The sequence below is a fragment of the Drosophila albomicans genome, chromosome 3 (genome assembly GCF_009650485.2).
Source record: "Drosophila albomicans strain 15112-1751.03 chromosome 3, ASM965048v2, whole genome shotgun sequence".
In the NCBI taxonomy this organism is placed as follows: Eukaryota; Metazoa; Arthropoda; class Insecta; order Diptera; family Drosophilidae; genus Drosophila; species Drosophila albomicans.
This window is the reverse complement of record NC_047629.2, coordinates 51,368,478-51,383,948: the sequence shown is the minus strand read 5'-3', so window position 1 is coordinate 51,383,948 and position 15,471 is coordinate 51,368,478. Positions and strand designations below refer to the sequence as shown.

At 46.0% G+C, this 15,471-nt stretch overlaps 1 protein-coding gene and 1 long non-coding RNA gene across 2 annotated transcripts; one reads left to right on the top strand and one right to left on the bottom strand.

The window, feature by feature from the left end:
• Positions 1–42: 42 nt before the first annotated feature.
• Positions 43–599, bottom strand: LOC127565494 (uncharacterized). The gene is made up of 3 exons (XR_007954797.1): positions 376–599; positions 192–300; positions 43–136 (listed from the first exon to the last, which is right to left on the bottom strand). It is a non-coding gene; the product is annotated as an uncharacterized LOC127565494 (long non-coding RNA).
• Positions 70–15,471, top strand: LOC117566347 (protein split ends). The gene is made up of 10 exons (XM_052004222.1): positions 70–123; positions 1,075–1,222; positions 1,292–1,380; positions 1,440–2,131; positions 2,247–2,420; positions 3,466–4,857; positions 6,037–6,174; positions 6,231–6,355; positions 6,415–10,785; positions 10,847–15,471. Exons 2-10 carry the CDS (start codon positions 1,195–1,197, stop codon positions 13,573–13,575), a joined length of 9,738 nt encoding a protein of 3,245 aa, XP_051860182.1. The 5' UTR covers positions 70–123; positions 1,075–1,194; the 3' UTR covers positions 13,576–15,471.

Here is a 15,471-nt window from a genome sequence, read left to right as displayed (position 1 = left end):
CTTGTACGCGTACCATATGAAGTGTTACCATGTCGCTGCTATGGGGATGTCTGCGGTTTGGTATATTTATGCATTAAAACGTAAATTTCGAAACTCAACTTGCGGTCACGCTGTTCGCTTAAGGTTGGTTCGTCCGCTAATAAATTTATTTTTATAATTAAATGTGGAAGTAAGACAAATAAAATACATACGAATCTTTCTCCGCATATCCGGCAATCTACCAATCGTGTACAATTTGTGAAAAACGATTAAAATATAAACATAATTCGACAATTGTCCATCGTCCAATTGCGTGTTTCACTGTTACGGCAAAAGGAAAGCGCAAATGAAAAAATATATACACACAGGCAGAAGCAGCAAAACGGAGCATCGTACCAAAGCACCTTATAAGGCGGCGCATGCTCATCAACGGCGCTGTAGTGGCATTTGATGCGTTAAACCCGTGTGAATTTAATTGTAAAGTTACAGAAATTCGTGTGCGTTCAAAGAAATGACAAATTAATTATAAAAAGTGCAGACAGCAGGCAAAATACTGCAGAAGTGGTAGTGGAGCAGGGGGGGCAACAAATCGACCAGCCAAGAGCCAAGAAATCAACAGTGCTGTGAAAAAATGAGCGGCACAACTAGCGCTACGCAACACTGGCTGCCTATAGCTGTCCCACTCATACGCATGCGGGTGGCCGTGTTTGTTTGTGGGCTAGTTTAGCCATCTGTTTTGATTTTCTCTTCTTAAAATTAAGCGCGCGAAAGGGGTGCGCGTGTACGTACTTTCTTTCTCTCACTTTATAAATGTGTAGGCGTGCTGTGTTTGTGTTTGTGTGTGCCTATGTGTGTGTATCGCAATTTACTCCGCGCGCGTTTTTGATAATTGATAAGCCCTGTTTGTGTATCTTAAATTAATTCGACAATAACAACACACACACATGTTGCACATGCTGTTTTTTTGCCGCCATTGCGATACATGTACTCGTGTGTTATTGCTATCTATGTGTGTGAATTTTTATTGTTGTATCTTTACTAATTTTGTACACGCTTCGTTTGTCTTTACTCTTTACTTTTTTTTTGCCAACACAGAAGAAGAGACTGCAAAGCAAAACAGCAAGAACAAAAAAAATAAATACATTATCGGCCCAAGGAATTGTTTGTTTCATTAACTTGCAGAAATCCGAGTTTCTAATACGCAAGCATACATAAATGGTTTCTACTTTTATTGGCCTATTGGGTAAGTAGGATCAGCTAAACAGATTACAAAGTCCATATTGTAATATAATATGTACTTTCTTCTCAACAGATATACAATCATGGTGGGAGATACCGTGTATTTCGCATTTCTGTTCATTGTTTAGTTCCGCCTTCGATTTACCGGACATTGACATAGAGGTAGCTATAAAATACTTGAGTATGAAGACCTAAACTAAAGTGAATCTTTGATTTTGTAGGATCTCGAGTCGGCGCTGCTCTCCGATGGTACCAGCGAGGAGGATCAAGTTGCCTTAGTGCCCGAATTAATTGTACGCCTTTTAACAGGCTGCGATGCGCTACAATCGGTAGCCAATGAGATTACACACAGCAACTATCAGATGTTTTTGCGCCGTTTTCTGCGTCAACAGTGTCGCCTGCATCAGACAGAGAATCACTTTGATACGGACATAGATTTCCAGTCGCTGCCCGTTCGCAAGCGTTTACAAATTCTGCACGATCTGTGCCACTTTCGTTTGGACTCTGTCGATGTGCAGGTCATACTCAGCAATCTAGAGGCGGACAGTTTGCGCGTTGAGCCGCTCGGCTACGACGCCAAGAACTCCGGCTATTGGTATTTCTACGGTACGCGACTCTATCGCGAAGATAAAGCCGCCGGAACGGGTAGTGCATCCGGTTCGGGCAAAGCTGCAGCTGCTGCTGCTGCGGCATTGAGTGCGGGCGCTGGTTCAAGTGGCAAAACAACCATTGGCAGCAACGGCACCATTTGGCAGGTTATTTGCTTCACCGAGGAGGATTGGCAGAACTTGGCAGCTAAGTTTAAGACCTCAACGAATGGTAAAGAGCGTGAGCTCTTCCAGATACTTGATGAGAACTTTCTGCCCAAATTGCCGCAGCTATTTCGCGAGCGTGAACGTCTGAGACGCCGCAAGTAAGTGGGCCCTGAATAAATAAGGATATACCTGGTTTATCGGCAATGAAATTTAGTTGTTATATTAAATAATTTTGATTATATACTCATTTATTCAATCTTTTCCATGTTGCAGATTGCTACAAGTACGTAATTCGAGTCGCATACGGAATCTAGCCGAGTTAAAGGCACGCCAGGAGGAGGAGCGCCTTAAGCGGGATCGTGAACGTGAAAGAGATCGTGTGCGTCGAGATCGTCAGACCTCTCAGCACTTGGCACCGCCAGCGTCTCAGTCACGCTCGCGCAGACGGTTAGCACGTCCAGTATTATAAGCAAAAAGCAAAAGAAAAACTAATGAAATAGAGGCAACGCAACAAAGTGGAGAGCATTTCACAATCATATTTTACATTGCGCTCACACAGACAGCAGACGACAAAATAATTAAACAATCAGCAACCACACACAAAAAAACACAGACAAAAACAAAACAGCACTGCAACAATTAAATAACACATGCACACGCGCATACAAGCATTGTTTAAGTTATTTGCAAATTAATTTCGAAATTGTTTTTGATTTGTTTATAATTTCTTAAACAAAAAATTTGCTTGCAATTTGTGTTGAAGAAAATTGTCATTAAATCGTATCAAATCAAATCACATTATCATCGACGCTTAAACAGCCAGCAAGCGAGAGACTGAGAGACCGAAAGGATATAACCAAATATATATAAAGAGGACCAAACAGAGATGAACTGAGATAAAGAAAATAAGAGAGAGAAAGAGATTCAGCACTTAATTTGAGTTTTGCCCATAATTTAATTTTGTGTGCGACAAATTGGTTGGATTTCGTTTTCAAAAAAACACTATGAACAATTATGTAAGCATGCTTTATATGATACTCCTATATTTGATATATATATTCTCGATATATATGACTAATTTTATGATTTACATTTACCATTTATTATTTACATTTATACCAATTTATTCCATTTAACCATTTAGCTTCATTCATGCTTCATCAACGAAACAATTAACACACAGACCTCAAAAAATAATCATGGCTGAGACTGTAGAAATCGTTTAAATAATATTCGATAAATAATTGAAATTCCATTTGCACATTTCAATGTAATATTGCATAGCGAGTCATTGCATTAGCATATTAGAAATCAATGAAATTCGCTTTTGTTAAGAATATAAGATATATTCGAAAATACTGTACAGTTTTTGCCAAGAATTATCGTATTACATTTAAGCGATTTCTATAGAATATTAAGATTATTTAAAAAACATTGTTCTTTGCCAATTGTACTTATATTTATTTTCTTTTATTCGATTTGTCTTTAACAGTTCGCAATCAACATCAACGGCTAGCGGTATTTCAACTTACGCAAGCTCTCTAAGACGTACAACAACAACTAATTCGAGCGAATTTCTGTGCCACAGGGAAACCTTTTGTCTCTCGCCAGAAGACGATGACCAAAACGACGACGACGACGAGGAGACGACGCAAGACCAACAACAACAACAAGAGCAAGAGCAGCAACAGCAACCACAAGAGCAGCAACCGCAATTAGCAGAGCATCAGGAAGAGGAAGAGCAAGAGCAAGGGGAACAACAGCAGCATCAGCAAGAGCAACAGCAACAAGAGCATCAATTAAGTGCTGCGTCAGAAGCAACAAGATCTGATAAATTCCGTTCACCGGAACCGCCTAGAGAGAAATCACAAACGCCAGCGAAATTCAAGAGCAAGAGCCATCATCATCATCACCACCACCATCATCATCATCATCATCATAAGAGGAAAAAGTCCGGGAAGAAGCAAAAGAAACGTTCACGCGAGCACCGAGATCGGGATAAAGAGCATCATCACTATCATCATCATCGACGGCGACACAAGCATGCGTCTGAACTCGACGACGAGGACGCCAACAACAACACCGACAACAACAACGACCAACAAACAACAACAGCAAGCAACAGCAGCAGTGCAATACCCGCAATCGGTGTACGCAACCACACAAAGCGTCGTCACAGTCGCCAACAATTGCAAACCCATCCCTCGACACCTGAGCCGCCGCTTCACGCAACCTCGCTCAGTCCCGAGGATAAGGAGAACTTTTGTCGTCAGCTGCAGTTGCTAGATGCCAACTCGGCTGCAATCGCGGTTGCCACAAGCATTGCGGATCTGAGTCTGCCGTCGCCCGTGGCGCATGACAGCGAGGAGCAATTGCAATCGGAGCAACAAACAGCCGCAGCAGCAGCACAGACAACGCCCACAGTTGTTGCCAAACGCGAGGAGCAGATGGCGCCAGCGGCGAATGTTAAGCTGCCCGGCCGGCAAACCAATAATTCCCTCAGCTCCCTAACGGGCAACATCTTCATACCGACGGGCGCTGCAACCGGCGGCGCCAGCACAAACCATCAACAGCAGCAGCAGCAGCAGCAGCAACACAACAACAACAGCAGCAGCAACAACACATCAGCCGATAGTACAACAGCCCGCTCCAAGAAGCAAAAGGCGGCCGCAGTTAGCTCAAGCTCATCGAGTAAAACGGAACGCAGCGCCAGCAAATCGGAGACGGTGAAAAGCAAGAAATCAACAGCGGCAGCAGCAGCAGCAGCGGCGGCAGCAACAACAACAACAGCGACTGCACCGCCATCCTCGGCCGCCTCGACGTCGTCCACATCCAGCAAGGCGGAACGGCACAGTGGCGCCTACTCAGACAAGAGTGCCGATGAGTAAGTGAACGTCTTCCTACCTAATACTCCCCCGTTTTCCCCACCTCACCACAGTTCCCCCGCCACCACAGTCTTTAAGCCGATTGAATCAAAAACACAGTCCACAATCTAAAAATATCTAAGCTTAAAGATCATGCGATCCCTTGCTACCACAACTGCTTGTTGTAGAGAGCATTAAATTCGTGTTGAACCTAGCTGTGATTCACCAAACAGAATTAAGTAATAAACACCCTAAATTCAACATGATTTATTATTTATTTAGTTTTTATTTTTTGGTTTTACTAATTTGAATCACAGTATTGTTCACAGTCCATTTAGTATTTGCTTTAGATCATTTTTTTTGTTGTGTTATGGTGTGCTGTCCTCAAATTGTTGATTTTGTGTTGAATTGAATTTTGTTGTTTTGTAGCGTTTGTTGCATGTTGTATTTGGGAAACTGTATCATTAACTTTTGCACTCCGACTTTACCTTTTAACACATCACATCATCATCTTCATCAAACTGTATATAATATATCAATTGATTAACAATTTTTACCCATTGTTATTGTAAACTTTTGTACCTACCACTCAACTAAACAACCAACCAACCAAACAACATTTTGACTGTTTCATCATAACCAAAAATACCAAAAAAAATCGAAAAAATATGTAGCCATGTAAATAGTACCAACCGTAGCACCACCAACAACAAAAGCAGCTTTAACAACAACAACAACAACCACCATAAGCACGCGTCGCACCACAATCATAACTACAACAACAACAATCACAACCACTCTACGACGGATGCAACAGCAACATTAATTGCAAAAACAACAACGTCGCACGGAGCTCATACACCATCACACCACAACAACAACAACAACAAGAACAATCACAATCACAGCAACACAAACAACAACAACCACAACAACAATAGCAATCACACACACCACCACCAGCACACTACTCATAGTCATATTAACAGTAATAAGCATAACAAACACATAACACACAGCAATAGCAACTACACCTTCTCCTCCTCAACAAACAACACAACAACGCCAACGAGCAACAACAACAACAATCACAACACACACTTAACAACACCCATAACAACTCTAACAACAACCACAAACACGAAACAAACAAACAACAATTCAACGTACAACTCCTCAAATCATGCGAATATTCTTAGCTTTACCGAAACGGAGGAAGTGCTACAAATCGGAATGCATAAGGTGCTCGTCTATGTGAAGAATCATCGGGATGCATGGCCCTTCATGGATCCCGTCGAGGAGGACATTGCGCCACGTTACTACTCCATCATCAGAAGGTGCGTTGCTCAACACAAATTTGTTGCCATTCTAAACTAATTGATTTCCTTTTCAGACCCATGGATCTACTGAAAATGGAGGACAAACTGGACAGTGGAGAATATCACAAATTTAGCGAATTTCGCAATGATTTTCGCTTAATTGTAAACAATTGTAGATTGTACAATGGGCACAATAATGGTAACAGCTTGGGAAATATTTGCCTTTTCATTTAATTCATTCTTTTCATCCACCCACAGAGTACACAGAGATGGTTAATAATCTGCAGGATGCCTTTGATAAGGCGACCAAGAAATACTTCGATAATCTCTCTGATGACGAAGACGATGATCCGAATTTAAGTTACCCCGCCGCCGATTCCAAGATGAATGTATTCCGCGAGAAATACTTCAAGAAAAAGGTGAAAGACGAGGAGAAAGCAGGCGAATCCTCGGTCAACTCAGCGTCCAGCAAACGTTTGCCTGACAGCAGCACCGAGGAGGACCAACAGCACAGCGATACGGAGGCGCCGGCGGAGGCAACAGCACATGCGCAAAAGCGCAAACGTAAGGAGAAGGATAAACGGCGTAAAAAGAAGACGAAAAGCAAGGTGGAGAGAAGCGCCAACAATGAGGATCTGGACACGGATGAGGAGGATTTGGAGGCAGAGCCACCACCACCGCCACCTCCAGCGCCGACACAAGCAGTAAAGAAAAGCAAAACCAATAAAGTACTTAAGGAGAAATCTAAAGACAAGGACAAAGAGAAAGACAAAGATAAGGAGAAGGATAAGGACAAGGAAAAGGAGAAGGACAAGGAGCTGGCGTCCTCGAGCAAGCGTGGACGCAAAGCGAAAGGCAGCAAATCCACACAGTCAAGCAAGTCCAGCAAAACACAAAAGACCAAAAAAGCAGGGAAAAAGTCAACGCCCGAAACTGAATCCGAATCGGAGCAGAGTGCGCCACCGAGCGATCGTGGCGAGTCCAGTGACGATGAGGAACTGGCGTTGGCCAAGGTGAAATCCTTGGTGAAGCCAACGGCACGCTCGATAGCAGCACAGAAGAAGAAAATGGTGCCGGCGGAGTCGAAAGTAAAGACACCAACGCCGGTCAAGCGACAGCCAAAGAGCAAGAAAGGTGGACGCAGTCGAACCAAAGGGGATCGTGATCTGGATGATCACGATGATGATAGCTCCATGTCGGATATCAATGTGAAGAAGCAGTTGCCACCAACAGCTGCTGCGGTGTTGGCTGAATCGGCTGCTGATCTCGAAGAGGACGACAATGATGATGATGATGTCGACGACGATGACGATGCGTCGCGATCTCGCAGCATGTCGCCCTTTAAAGTTGATCTTCACAAGAAATACTCGAAGAGTGCGCTCAATGATGATCTGTCCGAGCTGCTGACAACCGTCAAGAAGGTGACCAGCGCCGAGACAACAAAACTCAGTGCTCGTCATGAGGGTGATAAATCCGATCAGGATTCCGAAACAGATTTCATGTCACTGGCCAGCTGTAGCAGCTCCGATGAACGACGACGTCGTCGCTCGCCGCACGTTGTAAAGCGTGGCAAGAAAACAGATTCACCGCCAGCCAAAAAGGAAAAAGAAAAGGAGAAGGAGAAAGAGAAAGACAAAGAGAAGGAGAAGGATAAGAAACGTAGCCAAGACAAAGAGAAGGAAAAAGATAAAGATAAGGATAAGGACAGGGATAAAGATAAAGACAAAGACAAGGACAAGTCACGAAAGTCCAAGAAGAACTCAGCTGAGTCAGCAGCTGCTTTGGCTGCAGCTGCCGAGCAGGCGGAGCTGGAAATGTTGTTGCCCTTCATGGACAAGTACGATGTGATCAAGTATCGACGCAGTCGAGCAGCTCTCAGTGGTTCGAGTGCATCCAATTCGTTGGCACCCTCCGAGGACTCCAAGTCGAATAGTGCCAAGAGCTCCACATCCAAAAAGAAGCGAGAACATGCTCCCGAGCCACCAGCGGAACACAAGCGTGGACGCAAGAGCAAGGAGCAGAAGCACGCCAAGGAGGCTAGTCGTGAAGTGGAGAAGCCAAGTAAGGTGGAGAAACGCGAGAAGTCTGAGGAGAAGCCCAAAAAAGCGGAGACGCCAAAAAACAGCGAAAAGCCACCGCGGGAACTGACGCCACCGCCAACGCCACAGCCTCCGCCAGTCGCAAAACCCGAGGCAACTGCTGGTAAGGAAGCGGCAAGCAAGTCTAGTGGTACTGCTGCCACCGGAGCCAACGCTAGCAATGCCAAAGTCAAGGACACTGCTGCCAAAACGAATAGCAAGAAACGCAATACTGACAAACAAATGCCACCGCCACCGAAGCCCGCTGATAAAACCAATGAAAAATCCACTGGCAACAAGAAGCTGACGGGAAAGAAAGCGGCTGCAGCTGCACAGAAAGCTGGCCAAGCTGCGGCCAGCAACAATGCGAATCTGGAGGCTTTGGATGTGGAGACTGAGCAAACGCTGAAGGACATCAATCGTTGGTTGGAGCATACACCACGATTCTCCGAGTTCAGCTCTGCAAGCAATTCGCCATCTCGGTACAATCTGCTGGATGACTTCGATTCGGGTATTGGCAGCAAACTGGATGCGGCAGACTTTAGGCGACCTGTGGCACTGGCTGCACCCAAAGCAGAACTGGTGCCCACCAAGTTGGCGGAGGCCCTCAACGAGCTGGTCAGTGATACTACAACCAAACCAGGAGCCAAATCGGAAACGGAAACATTGCCCACGGCCAGCAGCGTAAGCAGCAGCTGTGGGACACCACCTCATTCGATGCACTCGGGCAACTCCATTGGTAGCACATCAGCGACAGCGGCCAGCTCTAGTTCCGCTTGCTCCAATTCCAATTCGGCAGTTTCTGCGCCACAGGCACAGACGGCACCTCCAGTAGTCAGTCCTCCCGTGGCTGCCGTAGCGACATCAGTGCCGCCTGTCAAGACCAAGGAGCCGAGTACCACACAGCTGTTGTTGGTGCCGCCACCGCCACCGCATATCAAGCAACAGATGGCAAAGGAGGCGAAACGTAAGTCGCTGAAGGAGAAACTTGCAGTCACAGCTCAGGCGCAACAGGCAAAGGCCAAGGCGAATGTGATGCGCACCATTGAACGGTTACAGCCAGGCAAGACCAAGGGAAATCTTATCCAGAATGTGAGCAAGACTGAGGAGACGGAAACGTTAGTCTCGCCGGTTGTTAGCAAAACCAAGGATCCCAAGAATGCGCTTATTACAGAGACTGATGATGGAGCGCCTAAGCTCAGTCTGGGCACAGTGATCAAAACGCAGGATTTTGCATTGGGCAAAACCCTGGAAGAGTTGGCGGGCAAAAAGCAAACGCAGGAATCGGAAAGTACACCGAAAGAGAATTCCGAAGACTCGACGGCTTTGTCACCAAGTAAGGAGCCAACCAAACCTTTTGAGGCGCTCATGGAGCTCAGCAAAGTCAGCAGTGAGTTGTCCTCGAAGGCGGCATCGGAAGCCAAAGAGAAACCCGATTGGAGTGCCTGGCTCAAAGCGTTTGGGGGACCTAAGGTTAATAAGAAGTCCAGCGACGAGGAGAAACAGCAAACGCCACAGTCCTTGGCACAGGACGACACACGCGTAGCACCGCCAGCTCATTCACCAGCTGCTGGGGAGAACAACTTCTCGCTGCCAGTTGTGATGCGCACTCGCAAGCCAAGCACAGGCAGCACCAACTCGGAACGCAGTTCCTTTAGTCAGGATCCCGACTCGCCGCGCATAGCCATCGATGAGCGTTATGGATCCTATGCGGCAGGTTCCTATACTTCGCCCATTGGTGCCTCGCCGATTGGTGCTTCTCCCATCATGGTGTCGCCTAAGCCCAACGATGATATGGGCAAACCAGCATCGCCGTATACATTGAATGGCGCTATTAAGGTTGGCTTCTATCAGGACACCACCACGAAGAGCAGTCCGGACAAGAGCTGCAGTCCGCGCGAGATGAACTCGCCATATCCACAATACTCGCAACATATTTACTCATCCGCCTCCTCGCCAAATGTTTCCACACCGGAACTGAGCGGCACTTCGCCTTATGGTGGTGGCAATAGCTATAATCCATCTGGCTCGGAAGCATCGAAGACGCCAGCATACTCCTCCACCTCGCCGTTGCCCATTTACGATCAGTACAAGCAGCCGCGATCACAGGAATCCGATTACAACTCCTCGATGAGTCCGAGTACACCAAATCCGCATTCACCTTACCAACAGCCACAGAGTTCGCCCTACACCACGCCGCACTCATCGCAGCTGTCTCCGTATCACGCCCAGTCGCCCTATCATCAGCCCACACAGCATCCGCAGCAACAGCAGCAGCAGCAACCCTCGCATAGTCCGACAGCGCAACAGCAGCAGGCGCTTAGTCCGATGCCCAGCAGCGTAGATTCACCTGCTTCCTCGGCAGCCACACAGCCGCCTACGCCGTTGGCGCAATCTCCCGCAGAGCAGCAGCATTCGCCGTATCAGCAGCCAGTGCTGTCGCCCTATCAACAGCCGCAGCAGCAACAGCAGCAGCCACAACAGGCGACACCTGTGTTGCCAGCGCCTGTGACGAGCACTCAACCAGCAGCAGCAAGTGTGCCACTTGCGGGTAAGTTTATTTTGATTATAATAACATTAAGTTATGCTCAACTAACTCCATTTATTTTCAGCAGCAATGGGCAACAAGGTGTACACGCCTACGCACGACAGCTATCAGCAACAGCAGCAGCAACGCTCGTTGTATAATCCAGCAACACTGATCAATCCGTTGCCAACTGCAGCTGCAGCCGTCGTGCCACCTGCGGCACCTGTGGCTAAGCCGAGCAACAATGATTGGAACTTGGCGCACAGCCTGTTGCCACCCAATCTGGGCAGCAATCAGGTGCCGCAACAACACCAAAACCAACAACAACAGCAGCAACAATCTTTGGTACATCAACAGCAGCAGCAGCAACAACAGCAGCAGTTGCTTGGCATGAAGCCCAAGTATCCAACATACGCGCAGTATCAATCGACCAATGCAGCGGCTAATGCAGCAGCTGCTGCAGATATTGTTGACGCACAGCAGCAGCAACAACAACAGCAGCAGCAGCAACAACAGAAAATTGTGCCACCCAGTTACGGCAGCGATATGGCAACCTTTATGCAGCATCAAATGCAACAGCCAGCGAAAACGGATACGCTTATCAATCCATTAAAACGACCTAATGAGGAAATGAGCATGGATTACAGTGATGTAGGCAACACCAATAAGATGCCCAAGCTGGATGAGAATCGTGCACAGCCACAATTGCTTGCTATGCCACCACAGCAACAACAACAGCAGCAGCAACCAACACAGCAACAGCCTCAGGCTCAGCAGCAGCCCCAACAACAGGCGCAACAGCAGCAGCAGCAACAACAACAGCAGCAACAACAACAACAGCAACAGCCTCAAGTGCAATCACAATCGCAATCGCTTATCAACAAACAGCAGCAAATGTTCAACAGCTTTTTGGGCTCGATGGCGTTTAGCAAGCAGCTGGGTACAATAGCGCCTGATAAAGCATTTGAGATGTACAATCGAGCTGCTGCTATGGGTTTTCCCAAGGAGTTTGCTAAGGATAATAATGCGTGCAATATGCAGCAGCAGCAACAACAGCAGCAGCAGCAGCAACAGGCGGCCGCTAACAAGCAACAAGCAAATCAGCAACAGCAGCAACCACAAGCGCAGCCGCATCTTACGCAGTTGCAACCGCCGCATAATCTAAACTATCAGCAGCAGCAACAACAACAACAACAGCAGCAAAAGCAGCAGCAGCAGTTGCCTTTGCAGCAACAGCCGCCGCATAAGCCGCTTAACTATGGCAACAACACCAATAATCTGCAGCACCAACAGCAACCACAACCTGCACAGCAACAAGAGGTTCAACAGCAGCAGCAGCAACAACAACAGCAGCAACATGCTCAACAGCAACAGCAGCAACAGCAGCAGCCACATAATGCCTACCAACAGCAACCACAGCTGAATCACAACTATGCGCCAGCAACACAACAGACAGCTGCCGGTAAGCCAGCAGCAACACAGTCCGCTGTGGCTGGCAATAGCGAGAATAGCAACATGTTGCAGCATCTGACCGCAACTGCGCATCAGCATCACCTCAGCCAGACACATCATTTGGCTGCCTACAACAAGCCGACGCCGCCACCGCCGCAGACCTACAACAATCCATTGATGCATCCACTGGCCGAGTCCATGCTGGGCTATCCGGTCAATTACTTTGACAAGAACATGCCACCAGCTGCGCATATGTACAGCGCTGCTTCCAGTGCGGCAACAGCTTACGGCAATCCTGCACAGCAACTGCCTGGCAACTATGTGCCCGGCAGCAACAGTGCCGCACAGCCGCAGCAACAACCACCGCACCAACAAGCACCCGTTGCTGTGGCTCCAGTTGAAGTCAAGGCGCCGGCTAAACGTGGACGCAAGAAGAAGGCTACCACAACGGCAGCAGAAACAAATGCAAAGGCGCAACAGCAGCAGCAGCAACAACAGCAGCAGCAACAACAACAACAGGTGGCAGCGCAACAGCAACAGCAGCAACAAGTGGCTGCACAACAACAGCAGCAACAACAGCAGCAACAGCAGCAGCAACAACAACAGCAGCAACAACAGCAGCAAAGTCAACAGCAAGCAATGTCACAGTACAACATGCCGCAGATGCCAACGGCAGCAGCTGCTGCTCACGCTCAGGTGCTACACCAAGGCTTTCAGCTGTACGCGGGTCTCAAGTCTGGGGGTGTAGCATCGCCAGCCGCGGGCACAGCAGCTGCAGCAGCAGCAGCGGCCGCGGCATCTTCAGCTGGCGCTGCATCGACCACTCAAACGGCAGCGGATGCAGCAGCCATCTCGCTGAAGACGTCCACGGGTGCCATGGTGCCTGGCAGCGCCTTTAATTTTGGTCCCACACCGAGTGCTTTGGGACTGTACGGCGATCAGACGAGCAGCTATTTGGATCAGTTCCGTGAGGCATCGAATCCGTATTATATGCCACCAGCGCCGGCGCACAGTGGAGCGACGGCCAATCCGGCTGGCAATGCGGCGGACAAGAGTCAGAATCCACTGAATACGGCAGCTGGTTCATATCCATTTCTGGCAGCAGCACATCCCTCGACACGAGCGGCGGCAGCTTATCCATTTGCCGCCTCGCAATTGGATGCGAATTCGCAGCTATATCAGCAGTATCTACGTCGCGATGATTTCCACGCACGGATGATCTTCAATCAGAGCCTGTTGGGCAGTCCGGCTGCAGCTGCTGCTGCCGCTGGCTATGGCCAGCCACCGCCGCCGCCTGCCGCCTACAGACCCTCGGCGTTGGGCATGACCAAGCCATATGATATCAATCGACAATGGTTTTAGCAGTACGCCAGCGCCGCCAATGTAGACTTGCAGGGCGACGACTTGAATGCGTCATCTGCAGCAACCACAACGGCGGCGACAACGGCAGCAGGTGGCGCATCAACCGCAGCAACAACTGCAGCAGCAGCAGCAGCGACGGCTGCACAAACTCAGCGATGAAGAGATATCATCATCATCGATCGGGCGGTGGCCTTCTTTTCATCATTATATATATAATTTCTGATCTGATATTAGGATATATCTACTAATTAATTGCTGACTCGAATTCTAGTTTTGTTAGATTCGCGACGACTGTTTTCATTGTGTATGTGTGTGTGCCCTGATACTGAGAACCCCCTCTAACCAAACCTCTTTGTGCCCTAATCCTAGTGTTAACTCTTTCGTGCTTCACTTCTATTGTGCAATGTTTCCAAACTGTTTCCCACTGAGTAGTCCCCACTCCGCCCCCGCCCCGCTCCGTTTAACTGCACATGACACACCGTTCGCAAGTTACTTGGTAGTTTTCTTCATCTTAGAACAGTCTTTAGTTGATAAGTATTTTTGTTAGATTGTAAAAAACGAGTTTAGTTTGTTTAGAGAACGACAAGCTGGATTGAGAAACACACAAAACAAAAGCAAAAAAACAGAACAGATTCTAAGAATTGTTTCAAAAAAGCTTCCGACTATATATCTTGTAGGCCTTTAGTTTTCAGAATTTAACTAAAAATGTAAATTAGCTATTATTATATTATATTATATATTATTACTATTATTATTACTACTACTATGTACTATTATTATTAGTTTTTATACGATCGTGCAGCGGGTAATTTGTTGAAATATTTATTAATATATTCCAAAAAAACAAAACAAAACAAAAACAAATCGAAAACAATACAAAAATTGCAAACAATTTTTAGTTCATAGAAAGCCAAACAAGTTGTACTATAAACTTTTGTTAATTATGCTAAGTATGGTCTAAACTTAAATCCAAAGTAAACAACAACAGAGATAAATAAAAATTAACACACACACACACACACTAACACCTTCATACACTCACACACACAAACGTATATACTCATAGCTCGCATGTGCAACATTCCGCCATGATTTCAGAATCCTTTCCGGAATCATTTTCGCTGTACATACAAACACACAGAGTTAAAACAACAAGAAGAACAACAAAATACACATCTCAAATTGTAGCTTTAAATGCTGTAAAAAGAAAATTAATGAAAAACAAACAAAAGAAACAAATTCAAAATATGTAATTTCAATGCAAGAGCGAAAAGCAAATGCAAATTTATGAAAGGTAAATGAAAAAAGTGTCTTAGTCGCTATTAACATAAACATAAACATAAACATAACATAAACACGAAGCAGAAAAACGCATATAATACAACAAGAGAACCCCTAATTATACAGATATTTAATAAATATATATATATATATTTAGAAATACGAAATATTATGAAAAAGATAGTACGGAAAATAGAGAGAGAGAGAGAGGAGCGAACCACAATAAATATAAATATAAATTAATTAAGTTGTTAACGCTTATGTTTTGCAAAGGTAAATTTTAAATTTTATAATGATAAATAGTTTATAAAATAATGAAAACGAAAAACAAATCGGTACCTAGAGCATAAAGAGCAGCAACAAACACAAACATATTTAAAGAACCACAAAAACAAGCTAAACAAAATATTATATTAATAACAATTTATGTATAATCAATGTGCACATACACCAATGTGTGTGTGTGCATGTGTATACACACATATACATATGTGTATGTATTTGTAGTAAATATGTGTAAGTATGTACGATATTAGATGCAAACACAGAGAGAGACATACATACATATGTATATGTAGCTATACATGAATACAAAATAAATTACAATAAAGAATT

Coding starts and splice junctions, on each gene's coding strand:
- LOC117566347 (XM_052004222.1), top strand. CDS start 1,195: ATGGTTTCTACTTTTATTGGCCTATTGG. Junction 6,175..6,230: donor TACTACTCCATCATCAGAAG/GTGCGTTGCTCA, acceptor TTTCCTTTTCAG/ACCCATGGATCTACTGAAAA. Junction 6,356..6,414: donor GTACAATGGGCACAATAATG/GTAACAGCTTGG, acceptor ATCCACCCACAG/AGTACACAGAGATGGTTAAT.